This window comes from Jatropha curcas, chromosome 5, assembly GCF_041381405.1.
Source record: "Jatropha curcas cultivar XTBG-Jc1 chromosome 5, XTBG_Jcur_1.0, whole genome shotgun sequence".
NCBI lineage: Eukaryota > Viridiplantae > Streptophyta > Magnoliopsida > Malpighiales > Euphorbiaceae > Jatropha > Jatropha curcas.
Genome location: NC_143155.1, coordinates 927337 through 951475, shown reverse-complemented (window position 1 = coordinate 951475; position 24139 = coordinate 927337). Strand labels below are relative to the sequence as shown.

The following is a 24139-nucleotide window of genomic DNA, read 5'->3' as shown; positions in this document are numbered from 1 at the left end:
GAATTGATAAATATTTTTTATAAATGTTTGTTTAGCAATTAACTTCAATTTTATTTTAGAACAAGCACACACCTCTAGATAGAAAAAGTTGTTTTAAAGAACAGATGAAATGAAAATGCTTTTAATAAAGAGCAGTTATCTTTTTTATATGATTAATGATCAATACACGCAGTGCTCTTTATATAGAGAGCCCTTTACAAATACAATCCACTAAATCCCTATAATAATGCAATTATTCAAAATAGCAACAGAAGCCAGATTATTTGGTTAAAGTATGAACTATTACCAAGTCAAGAACCTGCTGCACAAAGATATCAGATAACCAAATATATTCTTGTTGTGAAAAACAGGAAAATATTAGTCAACCTTATAACCCATTTGACAACCTTATACCACCATATTTTCCATTAACAGGTTTTATTTAATTTGCATAATCACACTTAACACCTTATATCAGCTGTGATTGCTAACATCCCCCCTCAAACTTGGCCGGGGTTTGAGGCGAAGTTTGCTTCGAAAATTTGCAAGGGCAGATTTATGAATTGGTTTAGTGAAGATGTCAGCTACCTGTTGAGTTGTAGGAATGTACTTAGTTACAAGAAGTCCTTGTGCAACACGTTCTCGAACAAAGTGATAGTCCAACTCGATGTGTTTGCTTCGTGCATGGAAAACGGGATTGATAGTGAGATAGAGAGCACTAAGATTATCACAAAACAAAATTGGAGGAACTGTAATGGGAATCGAGAATTCTTTGAGCAAATATGTAAGCCAGGTAAGCTCAGCAGTCGTGTGCGCCATGGCTCTATACTCTGCCTCCGTACTCGATCGGGAGACCGTGTGCTGTTTTTTTGCACACCAAGAAATCAAATTGGAGCCGAGGAAAGTGCAGTAGCCTGTGGTGGATCGTCTAGTGACCGGACAGTCGGCCCAATCAGCATCAGCAAATCCTTGAAGCGTTAAGGTGGAATTGGAAGTAAAGTGTAATCCATGATCGAGAGTGCCTTTCACATAGCGGAGAATGCGGTGCACAAACTTCATATGAATGACCGTCGGATCGTGCATAAACTGCGAAACAAAGTTAACACTGAAAGTAATGTCAGGACGTGTTAGAGTGAGATATTGTAAAGCACCGACAATGCTACGATATAAAGTGGCATCAACTGAAGCAGCAGCCTTGGTAACTGGCGGTTGAAGCTCCAAGGGTGTCGACATGGGCTTACTATCGATCATACCAAATCTGTCAAGTAACGTTAATGCATAGTGAAACTGATTCAAGAGTAAACCATCAGACGTATGAGTAACTTCAATGCCTAAAAAATGATGCAACTGTCCTAAATCTTTCATGGCAAATTCCTTACATAATAACTGAACAAACCCATCAAGTAAAACAGCGAAAGAACCTGTTAGCAACATATCATCGACATAAATTAACAATGCAATCATTCCTTTGGAGGACTGAAATATGAACAGAGACGGATCAGCTAAGCTGCACACAAACCCATACGAAACCAAAAACCTACTCAACCGATCAAACCAAGCTCGCGGAGCTTGTTTCAAACCATACAATGCTCTTTTCAGTTTACAAACATAATTTGGAAACTGAGAATCTATCATACCTGAAGGTTGAGCCATGTACAAATCCTCTGTAATATGTCCATGCAGGAATGCATTTTTCACATCTAATTGCCTAATCTGCCATTTACGAACCAAAGCAATAGACAAAACAAGACGTATTGTACCTGGTTTTATTACTGGAGAGAACGTTTCTGTAAAATCTTGACCATCAACTTGATGAAAACCTTTCGCTACCAGCCGTGCTTTCAACCGATCTAAGGTACCATCTGATTTGTGCTTAGCCTTGAAGACCCATTTGGACCCGATGACATTCATGTTTGGATGCCTTGGAACCAAAGTCCAGGTTTCATTTTTATGAAGAGCAGCTATCTCCTCCTCCATAGCATGCTTCCAACCAGGATGTGCCAGAGCTTGTCTGACTGTTCGAGGTTCTTTTGGAATGGATGAATCGACAGTTGTAAGAAGAGCATACCTGGGATTCGGTTTAACAATGCCTGATTTTGATCGCGTCATCATCGAATGTTGTGAGACAGAACAGAAGGATCATTGTGTAAGTTTTCTGCCACAACTCCAGCTTGCCGAACTTCCTCTTGATGTACGGACTGAATAGAACCACCTGATGTGGGTGACTGTGAACCGTCGAACGGACTAGGAGCTGTAGGTGAATTGGGTGGTGTTGTATCTGAAAACATCAGCATATTGTGAGAAGAAATTGAATCCGCCAGGGTTGCACTAGATTCCGATTGGGATTGAGGGGCGAATATGACGTCAGCCGGTGAATTTAGGGACTGTGGTGGTGAATTCGACGGCGACGTAGGCGATGGTTGAGATGAAATCGGTCTATTTGCTGAATTCATATGTGTTAATTGAGGTGGGATGGTGGCGAGTGATAAAATACCAGGTGTAGGCAGAGGTGTTGTTGAGATGGGTTGCTCTGTGTGTGGCTCAGTAGTTTTTGGGGTAGTTGTCCAGTAGTCTATAATTTTACCAGCTTGATTAATGACATCTGTACCTATACTGGACTTGTAAGGAAAACATTCTTCATCAAAAGCAACATTCCTGGATATTATATATTTTCGATTATGAATGTCAAAGCACCTGTACCCCTTATATTTTTCACTGTAACCTGCAAAAATACAGACAATAGATTTAGGATCAAACTTTTTTTTTTTTTGAGTCCCACATATACGGAAAGCATTTACACCCAAAGACACGTAGAATGGAGTAATCAGGATGTTTTTTATGTAAGGCAAAATACGGTGACTTAAAGGAAAGAGACGACGACGGTAACCGATTGATAAGAAAAACAACTGTTGCAAAAGCATCCATCCATAACGACAAAGGAACACGACTATGAAATAACATAGACATTCCTAATTCACGAATTATGCGATGACGACGTTCTACCGCACCAGTTTGTTCAGGCGTATATGGGCAGGAGATTTGATGCATTATTCCAGTTTCAAGAAAGTGTGTAGTTAAGGCATTATTAACAAATTCACCTCCTCCATCTGAGTGAAAAATTTTAATTACAGCATTATATTGACGCTGAATAAATTTTTCGAAAGCAATAAAAGCAGAATAAAAATCTGATTTCATACGCAATGGAATTAGCCAAACATATTTAGTGCAGTCATCTACCAAGCAAGCATAGAATTTAAATTTTTCAAGAGATAAAACCGGAGCCGGTCCCCATAAATCACAATGAATTTTTTCAAACGGAGCAGATGTAGAGTGAGAACTATTTGAAAACGGAAATCGACTAAGCTTTCCTAGTTGACAACTATCACACAAATTTTTTATTTTTAAAGGACCATTAACAGAAATGAGGCCCTTATTATGTAAATTATTTAAAGCTGAAACTTGCGGATGTCCAAGCCGTTGGTGCCAGACATCTGCACTGCATGACTTAAAGCGAAAAGAAAAATGTGCTTCTGGATTGCTTGAAATAGTGTATAAATCACCCTTCTTTGGTCCCTGCATTATCATTGCACCTGTTTTCCGTTCCTTCACAATAAAAGATTTGTCAGTAAATTCACAATTGACAGGAAAGTGAGAGGTTAACTGACTTACCGATAACAAATTTTTCTTTAAACTAGGAACATATAACACATTAGACAAAGGCAACACATGATTATTTTTCTTAATTTGAGAAGTACCAATACCAACAATAGGAATTGAAGATCCATCACCTATAATAACCTCATCACTACCTTTGTAATTTTGTAAATTTGACACCATACCTCCATTTCCAGCCATATGATTTGTGGCAGCGGTATCCGAGGTCCAATCATGGTCAGCTACACTATTATCCAATGTCAATGTCGCCAAGGCTTGTGGAAGATCATTTGACGGGGAAGAAGGTGAATACCACCAGCATATTTTGGCAATATGCCCTTTCTTGTAACAGATTTGACATATCTCATTTTGGTACAGTTCCCGCTCTGTTGCAGTCATCCGTCGTTTGCCAGGAGGGGCGGGACGACGTTGTTGGCCGCCATAATTGTTTTGACTCTGTGCTTGGAAGCCACGTCCTGCAGAAGAGAAAGATGACCGAGAGGATTTGTTCTCGAACACCATTTGAGACCCGCTAGATTGAGGGGTTTTTTTCTGCTGCGTGTAAAAAGCCAAGTGTGGTGAGTGCACTGTAAATGAGGAATTTCCAAAATTGGCAAACCAATTCCGTCTTTGATCATGATTTTGAAGGTGCGAAATCAACTCTGAGTATGTGGGTCTTGGAGGTTTCAGCATTGTGGTTGTGAAGGTCTCATATTGGGGACCTAAACTTGTCAATAAACTGTAAACTTTCTCTTTTTCTAAAACTGGGCATCCAATGGCAGCCAAGCTGTCACATATATTTTTGAATTTGCGGATATGAGTATTGATATCCACGTTGTCTTCTTTGCGCAGATACGTCAATTGTTGGCGGAGGGTAAATTCACGTTCCTGCGAGTCTTGGGCATAAGACTCTTTTAGCACTTCCCAAACAGCATATGCTGTGTCTTGGCCAATAACGAGTCCAAGGGACTCTTCAGATAATGTGCCAATAATCCATCCGCGAAGCAAGCGATCTGCTTTCTGCCAGATAGTATAATTTTGTATAGCCTGATCCGTAGCTTTGTCGGAGTTGGCTGGATTGGTTTGTGGTGGATTTGTAAGGTGGTCTAAGAGATCTTGGCTTTCGGCTAGCCCAAGGACTTGCTCACGCCATAGGAGGTAGTTATTTGGAGTTAATTTAAGGGTAACAAAGTTACCTACATTCAGTGATAGGGATGAAGAGGCTGTTAAGGCCATAAAATTCCTGGACGTAATGCTCTGATACCAAGATAGAAAAAGTTGTTTTAAAGAACAGATGAAATGAAAATGCTTTTAATAAAGAGCAGTTATCTTTTTTATATGATTAATGATCAATACACGCAGTGCTCTTTATATAGAGAGCCCTTTACAAATACAATCCACTAAATCCCTATAATAATGCAATTATTCAAAATAGCAACAGAAGCCAGATTATTTGGTTAAAGTATGAACTATTACCAAGTCAAGAACCTGCTGCACAAAGATATCAGATAACCAAATATATTCTTGTTGTGAAAAACAGGAAAATATTAGTCAACCTTATAACCCCTTTGACAACCTTATACCACCATATTTTCCGTTAACAGGTTTTATTTAATTTGCATAATCACACTTAACACCTTATATCAGCTGTGATTGCTAACATCCCCCCTGGGGCACTCGTAATCGTAGTATAGACAACAATAGAATAGCTTAAACTAACAAAATACTTCAAACTATGCGATTTATTGCAAAATCACTCTAAAATTATTTTTATGCCTCCAGCATCCCATTTGAAAACTTAGATATTAACACCCTAGTTTAAAAATTAAACCATAAAAAGACTGAAGTTATATTTAATAATGGATCTACTGATTTACCTTGGGTTAGTTTAACCTAATGAACCAAAAACTCATTATTTTGGAAATTATTATTATTTAATTAAATAAATAAATAATAAGATAATATTATAATTCTTTTTAAAATTTTTTTTAAACCCGCAGAAGGGATTCTCTTACAAGGAAAGGGTCGTGCAGAGATTCAATGTATATTCACTCACATCTTGTACGGTAATCTTAAGAATAAAAACCCATCAAAACCATATTTTGTTTCAATCTAACCATGTCGGTCTCTCCAAATCCTTCAAAATCTAACTCATTTGCCAATACTTTTCAATTTTAACAATATCCATTTCACTATTTAATCCAAATATCACCATTATATAGTAATAGGAACAAATTTTAATCTGTACCAAGCGAACCAAGTAACCGAACAACATAAACAGCCGAGTAATTAATTAAGATCGAACATTGTCCAGATTCATTTAAATACAACTAAAATTCAGTCAACAAAGTCATTAAAGATCATTAATTGCTAAGATTCTTGCTCGGCATTGATAGTCAATATTCATACCATAAATATATGTAATCAGTTACAATTTGAGATGTATTATAAATAAATGTATGAGAATCTAGAAAAATCATCTGATTCTCAAGAAAATAGTCATATTCCTACTTCTTAAGAATCTCTTAAGTTGGCTTCTATCAGATATAGTGAACATCGATCCCTCCAAAAATAAAGAAAATGGAAGGATGAACCACATTTGGTGTCTTGAAGCTAAATCTTAATTGGACTTCGTTGAGGGTGCTTTTGCAGAACCAGCGTTTGGAGATGGTGCCTGTGCGGGCCCTCCTGCTGATGATGGTTTTTGTTGCGAGTTTCCTGAAATTAATTCTTCAATGCCCCTGATAACAAACAAACACATTAATGAAATCATTTTTTTAAATTTATTTTTCTTCAATAATTTTAAACAAGGTCCTTACCCTAATTTATTCTTGAACCAAGTACCCCATGTTGCGCTGGAGCCATCGCCTTGATTTTTCTTTGCGGTTTCCGGTGAAGCGGTAGTTTCCTCCTTCTTTTCATTAGAATCAGTGGCTTTGGCTTCATGGACGACCCCCTTCACTTCCTCAGCTGCCTTGTCGATTTGTTCATAAATGCTTGGATTTGAGCTTTCTTCGCTAACAACTGAATGAGTTGACACGAAAAGTACCAATGCGAGAGCCAAAACGAAAATCGCAACCTTTGCCATCTTTATTTTTTATTTATTTTTTGTTTTTTTTCTTTGGATTTTATTTGATAAATATGTTTTGATGATTTAAAATGTGATTTGGTTGCAGTATTTATAGTGCTTGGATTTACTATATTGGTGGAGCTGGAGGAAAATTCGTGCGATAATTTTTGAGTCTTGACCATTTCTCTCGCATAAAATTGTTATTTTTTTTTTAAATAGCTTCTCTATTTATTTTCTTTGGATGAGCATCAGTTTAATATTTCAATTGATTCATAATATAGTGCTTAAATTGCGGGTTTTAGCCCAAAAAGACGAAAAAAAAAGGGTGAAAGGAAGAAAAATCCTCAATTTAAGAGAGCCAGTGACCGAGCCAAGGGGATTGAAGTGGGCCTCGGTTTCTTTAATTTTGATAATATTGTAATGCGGCAAGTTACGCTATGGATTCTCTAGTGCAGTGGCAAGACTCTTGAATTTTCCATTTTAGGTCCAAGGATCGGCGACAACAGATGCAGTTGTTTTTTGTGTTTTTCTAGGTTTTTTTTCTGTTTAGTTATTTTAATTACTACTTGTAATATAGATTTAGTTTAAATATACATACATAAACAACCACACAAGATTCCACAATTTTGATAAATTATTTTTTGTTGCCTTTGAATGACTTATATCATTAATTTTAATTTTAGATTATTTAATTTTACATTCTTTTTTAAATTTTAAATTTTAATTTTCAATTTAATTTTTATTCTATGAATATAAAATTCAAATTAATATTAAAGTATATAATTGTATTATAAATTTATATTTTAATTCTTTATTATTGGTTATTTAATTAAAACTTAACTACTCAACAAAATTGTAGAATTCTAAATTTATTGAATAATCACATGATATTTAATTTATTCAAAGAAATGAATTTAATATTTAATTCATGATTCTATTTTCATATTTTTTAGAAAATAATATGAAATTGAATTGATTGAATTTTAAAATTACAACAACATATTTAAAATATTAAATATTAATAGTTATTTTCATTGTAATTTTTAATATGTAAATTTTAGGAAATTGTTTCTTTCCTATTGAAAGTTATGTATACTAAAAAAATCTCTATTATTTTGTTGTCATTTATACTATTTTCACTAAAAAATTTTGACCGCATATAATATATTTATTTATGTAATTATACTAATTTTAAATGATTTTTTAATCAGATTTATTTTTTATTCGTCGTGAAATGACAAATGTATTCCCTCCCATGAAAAAATTATGGCTCCGTCACTGAAGGGAGCAATAGAATTAGATGGATCATCCACTTGATCCAGATTAACTTGATCACTATCTACTTGGTCTTGATCAACTTGTTCACCACCTACTTGATTTTGATTAACTTGCTCACCAATTTTTTTCAGAAGGTAGATCTTGCGGATCTTCAGGAGGAATAACGAAAGGTGATAAGTGTTATTTTTATAGTATTTTTATTGTGATTTTGATTAAAATTTCTATTGCTTTCAATTTATTTAAAGTAGTTTTTATGAAATATTAATATGTTTTTATTTAAAAGCTTCATTGAACCACAACTCACTTGATTGAAAAGAATATTGTAGGATTTTGCAAGAAAAGGACAAAAATGAGCTGAAAATTCATTAAGCACGCCCGTGCTACAGTAGCACGCCCGTGCTACAGTAACACGCCCGTGCTACAGTACCCGTGCTGTCATTACATAAGACTTCCAGAGGAGTGCACGCCCCAGACCGTGCTAATCAGCACGCCCGTGCTACAGCTACAGTGTCGTGCTACAGTGACACGCCCGTGCTACAGTGACCGTGCTAATCAGCACGCCCGTGCTGTTGTTGCATAAGACTTCCAGAGGAGTGCACGGCCCAGCCCGTGCTACAGTGCACGCCCGTGCCAAGCAAAGAATCCTAAACTTAGTCAAAAGTTGCCAACCAACTTTCACTAATTTATGGAGCTAATCTTGGACAACTTTCCTCACATGCAAACCAAGATCTTCTCTATGCACATGGATGAGTCATAATTGAAGAAAATGGAGACCAAAAAGAGAGCTTTACAACCTAACAAAAGAAGACTTTGATGATTAGACCATGTGGAATCCTCTCTCAAAGAAGTCTATAGAAAAGAAGAGTAGGGAGATCAAAAAAAATGATCCCACTCACATATCTCACACTCCAATCTACATCTATTCTTTCTCTCATTTTTATAGCTTGTATATAGTTTATTTTTAGAAATTAAGTATTCAAGAGTTGTGAAAAGTTTCAAGGAAGCCATCCAAGCAACTTATTACTAGTTCTTATTTCTAAACTCTTAATTTTGTTTATTTCTTTCATTATTCTTATTGATTATGGAATATTTATCAAGTATTATTGAGTTTTGTTTAAGTACTATGTGTAACTAAATTCTTATACTAGGGGTTTGATGTAGCTTAATCTCTTTTCCAATTTATGTAATTAGATTTATTTTTCTTTATTCAAGTTATGATTTATTAATGAACTTAATGCTTCTAGGCAGAATTTTCCCCTAGATTGATTTATTTCAATTATCACTATCGGAAGAAGGATCTTTGATATGAAAAGGTTAATAAAACACATGAGAATAATAACTTGATGCGGAAGCTATATGGTTTAACTCATGGGGGGTTTTCATAAGTTAATGACCTTAGGTTATGAATTCACAAAACAAACCATAAAACTTAATGATTTAATTCATGTTTGATTGCGCTATTGGAAGATAGGTAATTAGACCGGGTTAAAATAGCTAACAATACATCGGGAGAGCTTGTTAGTGATTTTTGGGTTGTTTCCCCTACTTGAATAATTAAATTGATCAATGAACTAATGAAATAAATTGGATAGAGTTAAGTGAAATCAAAACCCCTAGTAGTTTTACTTCCTTGATTTCTTTAATCAATAATTGCTTGCTTAACTTCTTATTTTTACTTGTTGAATTTAATTTCTATAAACAATTTCCTCATTTATCGTTTAAATAATAACAAGATAACATAATTTTGGTACTTGGTATACAATCCCTGTGGATACGATACTCTACTCACTCTATATTACTTGTAGCGATTCGTACACTTGCGAAATAAGCTGTTAAAAGGAATCTCAGAAATAAAGTCAAAATCTTCATTAGGATACCGAGCTTGGAGAGCATAAATGAATCAGTCTTGAAAGCTCTCAAGTGTGTCCACAATATTATTCAAAGCATCGTCTGCCTCCTTTTGAGCGACTGTTAAGTTATTTTTTAGCCGATCGCACTGAACCTTTTAGTTTAAACTTTTCTCGCTTGGTAGACAATTTGACTTACTCTAGCTCTATCTTTTCCTTCTCCCATTGCATACTTCTCGAGCTAGTGATTAATGCCTCGTCTGTAACTTTCTTGTACTCATCATTAAGAAGGTTCAGTTGCTCCTTCAAAGCTCACATCTTTTTGCTGTGAGTTGTGGCACTTTTATCCAACATTTTTTCTTTAGCAGTCTCCACTAGTTGAATAGCCTCATTCTTAGATACTTCAAGTTTAGCGCAGTAACCGCAGAGGTCATGAACTCTCTTTCTCATACAGCAACTTGATGAACAAGCTATTACACAAAAAAGAAAGGGAATAATAAAAAAAATGTTGAGATAGCATGAAAAACAACAGCAATAAAATACTTATAGAAAAAAGGTTACAGTTCATACTATTGAAGATAGTATTTTCTTCCATGGAATCAATATAATTCCAATCCTGAGAAAAGAGTGATAACCATGCTAACTCCCTAATCACTGAACTTTGAGAGCATGACATTGTAGATCCATAAACATCCTTGATATATCCTGCTACATCTGGCCGAGCAGGCTTTGGCCAAGCAACCTCTTCAGAAGTCTCTGTTCAAGATCTCTTTTTCTCTCTAACAAGAGGAATATCATCCTCAACTGAAATATGAAGAACTTCAACTTCTGAAGGAGTGGCAAATAAAGTAGAAAGGTCAGTGGCATCATTTAGGCTCGTCCCTAATTCAAGAAGCCTGGTGTCCTCAAAAGTAACTGGATCAGTTGGTGTCATAGCCCTGACCTGGTTAGTATTGTCCGCTTTGGGGCGTTACGTATCGCCGTCCCCCTCACGGATTTGTCCCTCAGGCAGGCTTTGCAACCCACCCAAAAGCGCGCTAAGCAATTCAGAGTGTGGGCCCTGCCTTGGTTAGAATTGTCCGCTTTGGAGAGTTACTAGCTACATTCCTCCTCACGGCTTTGTCCCTTGGGGCGTTACGTATCGCCGTCCCCCAAGAGCGCGCTAACCAAGTTAGAGACTACCCCTCTTATGTACAGGACCACCCCCTCGTACTTAACCGATGTGGGATTTGCCTAAGGTGTCACATACACCCCCCTTAGGGACTCAGCGTCCTCGCTGAGGTTTGCCCCACCACCGGCCAGAGGAACGAGGGTCGACTCTGATACCAACTGTCATAGCCCTGACCTGGTTAGTATTGTCCGCTTTGGGGCGTTACGTATCGCCGTCCCCCTCACGGATTTGTCCCTCAGGCAGGCTTTGCAACCCACCCAAAAGCGCGCTAAGCAATTCAGAGTGTGGGCCCTGCCTTGGTTAGAATTGTCCGCTTTGGAGAGTTACTAGCTACATTCCTCCTCACGGCTTTGTCCCTTGGGGCGTTACATATCGCCGTCCCCCAAGAGCGCGCTAACCAAGTTAGAGACTACCCCTCTTATGTACAGGACCACCCCCTCGTACTTAACCGATGTGGGATTTGCCTAAGGTGTCACATAAGCAAAATAAACATGTCACACCTTACCCTACTGTAAGACATGGCATGTCGCCCGTAATATAATTAATAAGCACTTAATTCTTATAAATGCTTACTAAGTATACTACAAGGGACTTAATCCTTTTAATTCCTTCATTTTTATATCTTGTAGCAAAATAATTTAGTTATTAAATATATATAACTTCTTTTGGTAGATATTAATCTCAATATAATTTCTTAAACATATTATAAAAAAAAAAACATAAAATAAAATGGTTCCATAACCCATAAGTCCATGGATGATTTAATTACATATTGGAGTCCTGTTCAAATCTTAGATACATAATAGAAATTAATTACTTTAATAGACTATAAATTTTCAAATTCATACAATCATAATTTACATGAATCTGCTCAAATATACATAAATGATCTGTTAATGTTTAATACATCATACATATTCCAAAAGAAGTCAAATATACAATAGCTACATCAGTAGCATACTATCTACATCAAATAAAAATGATCCTCTCTTGGTTCTTTTTCCTTTCCTTTACCTGCGATAGTACAAAAGCAACTATCGCTAAGCATATGGCTTAGTGGTGTACTAATAAAAATAATAAGGAATGACAATTCATAAATCCACCATGGTAAAGAAAATAAGAAACAAAATAAATCAATACCATTTAAATCATCAATTCATAATATAGTCTTTACAGCTTTTATAGAGTCAATTCTGAGGGCCATCAGTGTCTAATGTGCACATCTAGACCTGCTATCTACAACCTCAATCTGTGATATGATTTCAACAGAAGAGGGAGCAATCTACAACCTCAACATGGAGGGAGAATTTCATATCAATCATATATCATCTAGTGATGATATCCATGTTCAATCGATCGTAATATCAACTTCAACAAATGAAATGATATTCGGGGTAATAACCATATCTATATCAGCTGTAAGACTTTTAAACCATTCCATTTATGTACTAATATCAAAATCACAATGGACAACATTTCATTTCACAACCACTGCTAAAAACATTCAATCACGGCCACCCCTCATACTACTGATATCAATTGGCCAACGTCCTCCTCTTTCACAGTATAAGAATCATAAAATTCATTTACAAATATCATTCGGTCGTATGCTTTCAAAATAATCTTTTTCCTCTTTAAAAACTTATGAATATAATTATAATTCATAAAGCAAATCCATTGAAAATATTTTGCAAAATCAATTTCATTTTGTTTAAATAAAAGTAGGAAAGGAATAATATACACTAACCTGAACTAGATGGCTCCCCTAGCCCTTTTCCTCTAGTAATCACCCTCTCCTCAACTCCCTTTCTCTCAACAGCTGTAGCATGATATTAATACTCACATTAAGATCATACTACACAATGTACACACATGCACTTCTATAAGAATGTAAATTAAGCATTAGAATGTAGTCTCATGCTTTTTCTTTCATTTTCACTATACTTGTCCAAGTGTTATATGATCTGAGTTTAAGCATGAAACACTTCATATCCAACACTTAACCACATCCTAGACACAAAATACTAACAATGAAAACAATAGAAGTGAATAGCATGCTAAATTCGTTCAAGGTTTATGAAATGCAGAATTTCAGCATTTGAGTAGCTGGCATTGCGTTGACTATATCTTGAATTCCCCATATTCAATTGCCCTGAAATTTTGACAGCATGTTCCAAACATCTTAGGGTACTGTTCTGGAAAATTTCATAATTTTTAAAGCTCATTTGCATTTTTAAATGACATAATTATAGAATCTGAAGTTCAGTTTTTCTCATGCTGAGCAGCCTGCATTGATTTACTTATAACTCCATTTCCTTTTATCCAACGGCCTTTAAATTTTAACACGACCTACCCAACATCTCAGCCTATCTCCATATCAAATTTCATAAATTTTGGAGTTCATTTGCTTAGTCAAATAGGTCAATTACAGAAGCTGAATGTCAGGCAGCATAACTGTAACATGTCCAACAATGATAAGTTTATTTAAGCATTCTCAACTCACTTCCAGAACAAATTCATGCAATCCAACTCTTCTATTACTTACATAACATCATAATATAAGAATATCAGAATTCCTAGTTCATGGCATATCAAGAACAAACTCAAAATCATCCATCTTGGTGACTTATGCAACTTAGACTTTGAATTCATGCATAACTACTTTCAATCATCTTAAATCACCTTAAAATCACTTCTCATCACTTCATCTTCACCAAATCAGATTACACAAACAAGCACCTCACTTCAAAGTTCATGGAATTCAAAAAGTAATCCATAGAAATGAAGGAGGAAGTGAAAATAACTAACCTTTTCTTAAGAATTACTTGGAAATTCTTTGATTTTCACCTTCTTTTTGCTTGGTTTTGACTCAAAACCCTCCTCCTCTCTTCTTGAACGACCTGAACTGCAAAATGGGTGGTAAGTGTCGTGCTTCTCTTCACTTCTTCATAAAAATTATATAATAAACTTTATTAAAAATTCCTTCCATGTCCTTTAATTGCAAATTGCACTATAATCCTCCATTTTGTTTTCCCTTCATCCTTTGGCACTCTAATCTTTTTAATCACTTTACTTTAGTCCTATTAGGTATAAACCAAGTGTATGTAATATTCTAAACTCCACTTGGTAAAAATCGTATGGAAATTATCGTTTTTCAGGCTTTTCGGGTAAAATCGTGCTTTACCGAGAAGTCATTCATCTTTCAACTCATTTTTGATTTCCTTTAAGCTTTCACATGGATTTGTAAAGATCAATTAATGTTTCATTTAATTAATATTAATATCCTCAATCTATAGTGTTTCCCATTATTCTAAGTTTTCCTTTTATTCGGATAACCGAATTCATCGAAAAAGCTAAAATAGAAAGAACTACAAAATTGAGGATATTACAACTCTTCCCTCCTTAAAGAAATTTTGTCTCGAAATTTTACCTGTTATAGATCTCTGAATAATTGTGGATGTTGTCTTCTCATATCTTCTTCACGTTCCCAAGTAGCCTCTTCTCTGGAGTGGCTTCGCCATAACACCTTAACTAGGGGAATCTGTTTATTCCGAAGTTGCTTAATTTCCTTAGCTAGGATAGCCACTAGTTCTTCATCATATGTGATGTCTCGATTAACTTCAATTGATTCTAAAGGCAATATATGTGAAGGGTCCGATCTATATCGCCGAAGCATAGAAACATGGAAAACATTATGAATCTTATCGAGGTCTGGTGGTAAGGCTAACCTATATGCCAATGGACCAATCCTCTCAAGTATCTCATAAGGTCCTATGAAACGAGGACTTAATTTTCCCTTTCTACCAAATCTCATAACACGCTTCCAAGGGGAAACCTTAAGGAATACTTTATCACCCACCTTATACTCTATATCTCTTCTCTTTAGATCCACATATGACTTTTGTCGATCTGTCGCCGCCTTCAATCTTTCTTTAATTACTTTGATCTTTTCTTCTGTTTGTTGAATAATTTCAGGACCTAGTAATTGCCTTTCACCAACTTCATCCCAATATAGAGGTGTCCTACATTTTCTACCATATAAAGCTTCATATGGAGGCATTCCGATACTGGTCTGGTAACTGTTATTATAAGCAAATTCTATCAAAGGCAAATAGTTATCCCAACTACCTTCAAACTCAAGAACACAAGCTCGAAGCATATCCTCCAATATTTGAATAATCCTCTCAGATTGACCATCTGTCTGAGGATGGAATGCAGTACTAAAATTCAATCTAGTGCCCAGGGCTTTCTGTAAACTAGCCCAAAATCTAGATGTGAATCTTGGATCTCTATCAGAAACAATGGATACTGGCACTCCATGTAGTCTAACTATTTCACCAATATACATTTCTGCCAACTTCTCTAAACTATAGTCTGATCTTACAGGTAGGAAATGAGCACTCTTCGTCAATCTATCCACAATAACCCAAACTGCATCATGTTTCTTCTGGGTAAGTGGAAGTCCCATGACAGTTGGAGTCACAATAAAGGGTATGACTTTGCTTAGTACACGAGGTGTTTTTGCATTTTCCTCATCCTCTTCTCTTAACACGAGTCCACCTCCATTCTTTTTTGCCTGAGCAAAAGCTTTTACTCTCTCTCTCTCTTCTTCCTCCTCTTCTCCTCCAGCATTTTACCTCCGCCGGCCAAATCTGTCGAACAAAGCAAAATGCTAAAAGACAATTCAGGACTGCATAGGGGGAAAAGCCAATTATATACCTATTTGATTTATTCTTCTTTGGCGTTTTCTTGAGTAAGTTGAAGGATATTCTAGGGCAAGGAGATCTAAAATATGAAGAGGTTTATTGGCATATTTAGCAAGGGCATCTATACTTGCTTTCTCTCCTTGGGTCAATAACCTATCTTCCCGAAAAGACGGGACAGTTCAGGACCAATAGGTGTTCACCCTAAAATCTTTCGAACTTCTCACTATAAAGATTTTTTCTTTCCACCTCCCTTTTATGGATCCGGTCAAGCCCTCAAAAACACTAAGGCCGCCTCGAAAGACAAATGAGGGTGATCTTCTTTTCTGTGATTTGTTAAAGAGTAAAGCCCATTGATCAAATACGGAGAAAATTCCAAATTAGCTTTATGATTAACCCGAGCATAATCCTAATGCTATTTGGGGCAACTTGTGATACAGTGATGCCGAGCTGATTAAGGTAGTCACATAAATCTGTTTGGAGAGGAAGGCGAACACCAACGCTTAGACTTTTTCATACAGGATAAGGAAGTTGGGACATTGCTCAGAGTTTGCCCGAACATTTTTACCTATAGGAAGTAACTCAAACTCATCAGAAATAGAATATTTTACTTTAAGTCTTTCCATACCCTCTTCCCCGAATAATGAAATAGTTTTACTCTTTTTTGCAGTCTTTTTAATTTTTGTTTGAGCAGGCTGAGAGTTCTATTGAGACGAGGAGGGGTATTCCTATCTCTAATGACAATACTAGTGGCTCGGACCCTACCAGGTGATATCCTAGAAGCTTGATCCACCGCTTCCATGGTGATTGGAAGACCGCTGGAAGGAAAACCACCTGATTTGGTGGCTTCAGAGCTTGAAGAAGAAGAAGAGTCTTCAATGGCAATAGCTTTGCCATTTCCAGACAGGATGTGGGGTACTAGAGTTCATAGTATTGTGAAAAGCAAAGGAACAAGTAAGGAAAAGGCGAGATGAGAAAGGAAAAATTTACCTCTTGTGAAATCTTACAGAAAGTTGCAAAGGGAAATGAAAATGACAGTAAAAGAACTTTAAAAATCAACAGGAAATGCTTCAGCCTTCAATTTAGAAGCAGGTGAGAGAATTGGAAGAGACGTCAAGAGAAAGCGAAACGTCAACAAGCATGAAATAGCAAGAGTCGCCCCTTAATGATGAAGTAAAGAAGCATGCCGTTCTAAGAGCATTGATAATGCCAAAAGTCACGTCTATTAAAGACAAGACGTGAGCTAATAATGAACTGACATCTAGGGCTTACGTGGAAGAGCAAGATAAAAAGGTGTTCGAAAGTGACTTAAAGTGCTAGAAAGAGCATGGAGATGACTGAACATAAATGGTTCGATATATTTCGGAGAAACTTTTGATAGGAACAAATTATTAATCTATACCGAGCAAACCAAGTAACCAAGCAACATAAAGAGCTGAGCAATTAATTAAGACCAAACAGTCTTCGGATTCGTTTGAATAAAAGTAACGTTCAGTCAATGTAGTCATTAAAGATCACTAATTGTCGAGATTCTTGCCCGGCATTCATAGCCAAGATTCTTATCATAAATGTACATATTCAGTTACAATTTCAGATTTATTATAAATAACTATATGAGGACCTAGAAAAACCATCAAAGAAATTAGCTATATTCCTACTTCTTAAGAATATCTTAAGTTCGCTTCTATCACATAGTACTTTCACTCGATCTTCATCATATACTCCAATTCGTTGTGGTCTACGAGAGTTAAGAGGCGGATTGATACTATAAAAAGTGCCCAAAAGTGTAATATTATCTTATTAATTAATTAAACAATAATAATCTTCCAAAATTACAAATCTTTGGTTATTGAGCTAAACTAACTCGGCTAAATCAATAGGTCACGCATTAAATATTACTTTAGTCCTTTTATGGTTTAAGTTTTAAACTACGGTGCCAATATATTTATATTTTTAAATGAGAATGCTCAAGGTATAAAGGTCGTTTTAAAGTGATATTGCAACAAGTCACATAGTTGGGATTTTTTTGTAATTTAAGCCGAATAAACTATATAGAAAATTTATGAGATTGACTATAAAATCTCTTGTTCAAGGATAAGATGAGAGAAAAATTCCATCACAGTGGAAAGAAACAACTTCACATACTCTCCAAACAAACTCTAATCCCAATAGATTTTCCCAAACTTATTTTGTCCATGTTGCACAACGAATTTTTCTGAATAAGTCATAATTCATGACCATGAAAATTAAAACTATTAAATTCGGATTGATCCGGTAAATTGACCCAAAAAATTAGTAAGCCAAACTTAAAATTAACCGGTTTTACTTCTGAACTATTTAAGAAAAAGAATAAAAATAAACCAATTAAATCATTATTAAAGGGGTATTATAGATGTTCTTGAATGCTAGTATTTCCATTCAAGAACTCCGGACTAATGCCTCGAGCCGTTGTTCTTAAGCTGCATAGATATCCCAATTCTAATGAGATTTTTATGAAAATGAACAAAATCAAGTGAATAAATGATAGGAGAACGATAAGTTAATGCAAAGAGTTGAAAAGAAAACTATTTAGCATTGGAATTGGAGTTTCTCTTAGTTAAAATCTACAAGTCCAAGGAAAGGAGTTAGGTTAGGTTTTCTTTGATTTGTTGCTTTCGTTTTATTGCATTCATGGTAATAATATAACGGTCCATAACTTAGTTCAGAGCCACTAGGCAAACAGAGCAGCTGTAATGATAAGGAGATAAACATGAAGCGTCTAGAAAAGGAGGGATGGGCATCACCCATTTATGCAAATACCCTAATCCTTAAGTTAATTAGGTGGGTATTATTCTTTATTTTCTCATTTTCTGCTTGAAGAATCAGAAATATCGGATTCGAGTCTCTAATTACTGAAATTTTTATCAATTTGATACAAATTATTAGAATGAAAATTATTATTAATTTGTAAATAATACATTTACAATATTATTTCAATTCATTTAAATAGTTGACCAAATATTTTTCTAGTTTTCTTATAAAAATTCAAGAATTTAAATTTGACATTTCTTTAATTAGAATATATGTCAAATAAATTTTGGCTCAATAACATTTAAATTATGTTTCGATTTAATTATCAGTAGTCTCACATCTTTTTGAAGGTTAATCTTATTTTGAGATTCATGCGAGATTCGTGTTTACTCTTGTTCATTAATATTTTTTTAAACAAAGATTATCTATTTGATTTAAATATGTATCACATAAATAACTTTTACCCCTATTTTACGGTTTGGTAAAAAATTAATCCCTTTCGAGCCGAGAACCGATCATGTTAAAGCTGTTAAAACTCTCACCAAGAAGCCGATTCTATGACTCCATTTTATAGTGATCAAAGTAGAGTCTAACTCACTTCAACTACTCAACCAAACTATTTTTAATAATATTGAAATTATTTTAATAATGTGGGATTGCAAATTTAAACCTGGTCTAATGAATAAAATAAATAAACATAGAATGTACACAAAAGAAAAATAAATAGATGGAATGGGCAAAAAGCAAGTGGAAAAGCTAGAAGCTTGTATTGTTCATAAAACATTGCACAGCAAGAAATGATAGAACAATTTTCCTCAGGGTCTTCTACTGGGGAAAATAACAAAGTAGTACAGATCACCATTAGGCCATTAATACTTGGCATCTTCTAAAGGGAGCAGTGTTGAGACCAGATTTTGCTGGATCCAAGGACTCTGGAAGCATCAGCTAGAAATCCAAGAATGCAGTAAAAATTTGCTCAAAATGACCCAACATCCTGAACACCATCTGGGAGATAACACAGGACTTGGTTGGATTAAAGAGAATGGCTATTGATTAATTCCTCCAATCTTCATATGCAGCATCTAGGAAAAAGATTCATTCATTCCTCCTTGATTATCAAGAAAATCTCCAAATGGAAGGAAAGGTTTCTTCTGTTCTTGTTCTTGAACGAGCTCTCTTATTGGTTTCAAGTCAATTAAGTAAAGAAAATTTCTTGTATTTTCCTTTTAATTATTTGTCCACTTAAATCTCAATTTCTGATAATGAAATAGAAATGTGTTCTGGGTAAAGATTTGATTCTACAGTTGTCTCCTCAGAAACCAAATAATCAATTAATCTTAAAAGGAACTAATATTATTATCGTTATATAACAGAAAATACCTTACATATTTTTGCTATATGTGTAAGTTTAGAGGAAATAATAGCTCAACCGGAAATCTCAATAGCCTTGACATCAGGTTTCTTGATTTCCTCCTTAGGGACAGTCACAGTAAGAATTCCATTTTCCATTGAAGCCTTTACTTGATTCATCTTTGCATTCTCCGGCAGCCTGAATCTCCTCATGAACTTCCCACTGCTACGCTCCACACGATGCCAAGTGTCATTCTTGTCTTCTTTCTCCACATTCCTCTCTCCGCTGATTTGAAGAACCCTGTCGTCTTCAATCTCAACCTTCACTTCCTCTTTCTTAAGCCCAGGAAGTTCAGCCTTGAATACATGAGCTTCTGGTGTCTCTTTCCAGTCTATGCGAGTGTTGATAAAAGCAGAATTTTCACGAGAGAAGATCGAAGAAGATGAAGGGAAAGGAAAGTCTTTGAATGGATCCCAAACGTCTAAAGAAGAGAAAGGATCGAAAATGCTGCTTCTTGAGTTACCGAAGAAACTTGGAATCAGAGCCATTTCCAATTTGTTTATCGCTCAGGAAAGATTTGATAGATCGCTGAGAAAGTAATCGAGAGCTGAACTGCTTCTAATTGTCCGTGGTGGGAGTAAGGATGATGGGTTTGATTATTTATAGGATGCAGAAGAACGATTCTGGTAGTTTCTCGGGAAATCTAATTGGGCTTTCGCTAACAAACTGTATCTGGAAAAATCTCGAACCTGTGTTCTTTCTAAATCAATTATCAATTTCTTCTAGTATGTTCTTTAGATTGATTAAAAATTTTTCAATTAACCCTTTTAAAGACAATTAAAATAAAAATTTTTGCTTTAAAATAAATTATTTAAAATTCAACAACAATAAATTTTGCTTTTATATCATAAATAGTTGCAAAATTTTAAAATTTCAATTATCAACTTTGTAATGGAGTGAGCATTCAATTTGGTTAGTTTTAAGCAATTTATTAGACCAAACCAAATAAAATTAACCGAAAACCGAATTTTGAATAATCAAAACCGAATAAAAAATAGAGAAAATCGGATTAATTATATTATATTATACTATATTATCTTGTATATATTAGTTTTTTTATAATAGATAGAAAATATATCTAATTAAACAAAAATGATAAGAATCTAAATTCTATAAAAATAAATTCGAAAATGAAGACTCTACTTTCTCGTACACAACAATAATTATTCCTATCAAATAGATTTAACTATTTATTATAAATTAGCAATGTTATTGCAAATTGTTTTAGGATCTTAATTTTCAAAATACAGCACTTTCCCTTTTGGGTTTATTACGATTGCTTAACTAAAATCGATTAGACTAAATTGATTTTGATTACTAACTGAACCTCATCAATCACATTGAAAAATTGAATAAAAATAACAAAGTGATTTTGATTACTAACTGAACCTCATCAATCACATTGAAAAATTGAATAAAAATAACAAAGCAACCGCAAAAATCGATTGAACCGAAAAATTGAATCAAATACTTACTCTTTACTCATTTCAGTCTCACATTGATATACATTTTTTATTTCACAAGAATTTAAAAAAAAAAAGCTATTTTTGTTAGAAATGACAATTTATATATATATATATATATATATACCCTACTTTAACATGAGATATACAAGTTAATCTGTTATTTTACTTTGTAATCAACCAAGATTAATTACTTTTTTATCTAAGTTACTTATCTAATGGAGTATTACATACCTCAGTTCCATAATAATTGCCACATTTATTAAATTTGCCTAAATTAGAAAAATTATTGAGTAAAATGTTTATATTACCCTTCATTTAATATTAATTCTCTAAGAAAATCATTAAATTGAAGTACTCCCTCCATCCCAAAAAGATAATCCATCTTTCCTTTTTGGTTTGTCCCAAAATATAGTTCACTTTCTTTTTTTTGCATTATAGTTAATCCTTAAATTGTCTATTGTATCATTATTAAATTATTTTATTTTCAATAACGCTCATTAATTCTTAGTTATTATTTCAATACTCATGTGCTATTTAAGATGGACATAATAGGAAAGTTATATGAATAAAATTGTCCTTTAACTATATTTCTTAATATGTGCGAAAATAGAAAATAGACTATCTTTTTGGGACGAAGGTAGTAATAATTATTAGTCATATACAATGGGTAAACACCGAAAAAAAATATTTATTACTCTTGAAACCACAAATGTGATATGTATTTTAAAAAAAAATTATTTTCTCAAATGTAACAAATATTATAGAACGGGGGTAGTAGTTACTATGAGTAACTATTAACATTTTCAATTTTCAAAGTTTCGATTTTCAATAAATAATGGCATTGAAAAATAAAGAGTAATTGATAAAAATAAGAAACTTATATTTAACAAGTAAAATTAAATATGGATATAATAGAGATTTAACATGTTAACTAACTTATTGAAATTGTAATAATTTGGGACAAATGAAAAAAAAATGTGTCTATCAATTTGGGACGGAGGGAGTAATTGTTTTTCCTAAACTGATTTCCCCTCTTATGAATAACCATGAACTAACGTTGTTTTATTATTTTACGTAAATTTTAATAAAGGTTTGAAGCTTATTCTAGAGTGTTTTCCCTTCATTTGAAACTCACTTGTTGCTAAAGAGAAGAACCATGAAGCATAAACCAGCTCATAAGGTGTTCTCAAGTAGCTACCTAAGGTCCCTGTAATTTTCTCTTTGAGAAAAGATGCAAAACGATCAAATCGACAATTGTTTCAGGTAGCAGCGGGATGAGTCATCCTTTTCACACCTCGAGCATTATTTTGTTCTTTGTTTGGGGCTACTAATCAAATTGAGCATTGTTTCAGGACTTGGTTGGATTAAAGAGAATGGCTACTGATTAATCCCTCCAATCTTCATATGCAACATCTAGGAAAAATATTCATTCATTCCTCCTTGATTATCAAGACAATCTCAGAATGGAAGGAAAGTTTTCTTCTGTTCTTGTTGTTTGAACAAGCTCTCTTATTGGTTTCAAGTCAATTAAGTAAAGAAAGACTATATGGTCACCCTATAAGGCTTTTAAAAAAATAATGCTCTTCAGAAAACTATTTCACAATCTAATGTCATTTCAAAATTATTTATCAATCTAGTGTTTGTTTTGGCATGGAAAGAGAGTGTTGCACTAAAATCACCAATTGAGTTGGTGGTTTCAGTGTAATATAAAAAATAACTCGTACTGAGAAGAAGTCAACAAAAACCACCAATCCAATTGGTGGTTTTAATATAAAATGAAAATTTTAAGTTGTCAATTCACCTTTTCACTAAAATACACAATTCGTTTAGTGGTTTTAGTGCAACTATGAGATGTGACCACTAGTCAGTAAAAAGTACACGAAAAAATAGTATTTTGTTAAGAGTCCACAGATTAATTAGTGGTTTCAATAAAAAAATATTTATTCACTCAAAATATTTTTTCACCAAAACACATATATAATCTGGTGGTTTTAGTTAATAATTATTTCAAGTTAACTAATAACAACATGAGCTTCCTTACACAGTTAAAAATTACCGAGAGTAATAAAGTGCTTCGAGTTGAACTTATATGATGTTAAAAATGTCTTAATAACTAATACATGAAAAATTAATTATATTAATGTCTACCCACATATTCTCCTATACTACACCTTGAAGGCCTCCTATTACGATGTGGATTTCGACGTACTGTATCTTCTCTAACACCTTGATATTCTTCTTCATGCTCAATATTTATATCAACACTCATACGAGGAGCTTGAACCACATTTACAAATGGTTGTTGTGGAGAAAATGTCATATGAGTCTGTTGCTCGGGTACTATCATCTCAAAGAAATCATTAAATGAATGTCTAGTATGAGATGTAGATCCATCACGTGTGCCGAAAGACACCGTAGAAGTATTGAAAGCAGGTATTATATATTGAAATGGCATTCTCTCGCCTATTTCGGAGAAAGCAGTATGGATTTGCTGGTTTACCATCATCGAAGTGTAATGAATGTTTAATGACATTTCTAATGTTGAAGATGGTACAATCCACTCAGGTTATGGTGCAGAAGATGATGTGTTGTGCATATTAGCGCGATAACCTTCATACTAGTTATATGTCATACAGGGAGAGACTTGAGGTATATCGTCTACTGGCGAGGCTTCAACTGGCATACGTCTATATGTCATTTCACGTCTCATTCACCTCTGTAGTTCTTTTGGTGTTTGAACACGAGGAAACTCTATAGATAGAAAGGCATG

General features: G+C 34.4%; 2 protein-coding genes and 1 long non-coding RNA gene across 3 annotated transcripts; all 3 read right to left on the bottom strand.

Annotated features, from left to right (window-relative positions):
- Nucleotides 1–3535: 3535 nt before the first annotated feature.
- LOC149495973 (uncharacterized) lies at nt 3536–4326 on the bottom strand. The gene is made up of 2 exons (XM_089721176.1): nt 3819–4326; nt 3536–3582 (listed from the first exon to the last, which is right to left on the bottom strand). The coding sequence occupies exons 1-2, from the start codon at nt 4324–4326 to the stop codon at nt 3536–3538; spliced, it is 555 nt and encodes a 184-aa protein (XP_089577302.1).
- A 7476-nt stretch (nt 4327–11802) lies between these two features.
- LOC149495972 (uncharacterized) lies at nt 11803–13930 on the bottom strand. Its single transcript, XR_016320987.1, has 3 exons — nt 13808–13930; nt 12747–12818; nt 11803–12013 (listed from the first exon to the last, which is right to left on the bottom strand). It is a non-coding gene; the product is annotated as an uncharacterized LOC149495972 (long non-coding RNA).
- A 5893-nt stretch (nt 13931–19823) lies between these two features.
- Nucleotides 19824–20494, bottom strand: LOC149495971 (17.3 kDa class I heat shock protein-like). The gene has a single exon (XM_089722091.1). It carries the CDS (start codon nt 20389–20391, stop codon nt 19918–19920), a length of 474 nt encoding a protein of 157 aa, XP_089578217.1. The 5' UTR covers nt 20392–20494; the 3' UTR covers nt 19824–19917.
- Nucleotides 20495–24139: the final 3645 nt, after the last annotated feature.

Excerpts from the sequence above, each read along its gene's own strand:
- LOC149495973 (XM_089721176.1), bottom strand. The coding sequence starts at position 4,326 with ATGCTGAAACCTCCAAGACCCACATACTCAGAGTTGATTTCGCACCTT. Across the intron at positions 3,583-3,818 it reads TCATATGGCTGGAAATGGAG|GAACGGAAAACAGGTGCAAT; the intron begins GTATGGTGTCAA and ends TTTATTGTGAAG.
- LOC149495971 (XM_089722091.1), bottom strand. The coding sequence starts at position 20,391 with ATGGCTCTGATTCCAAGTTTCTTCGGTAACTCAAGAAGCAGCATTTTC.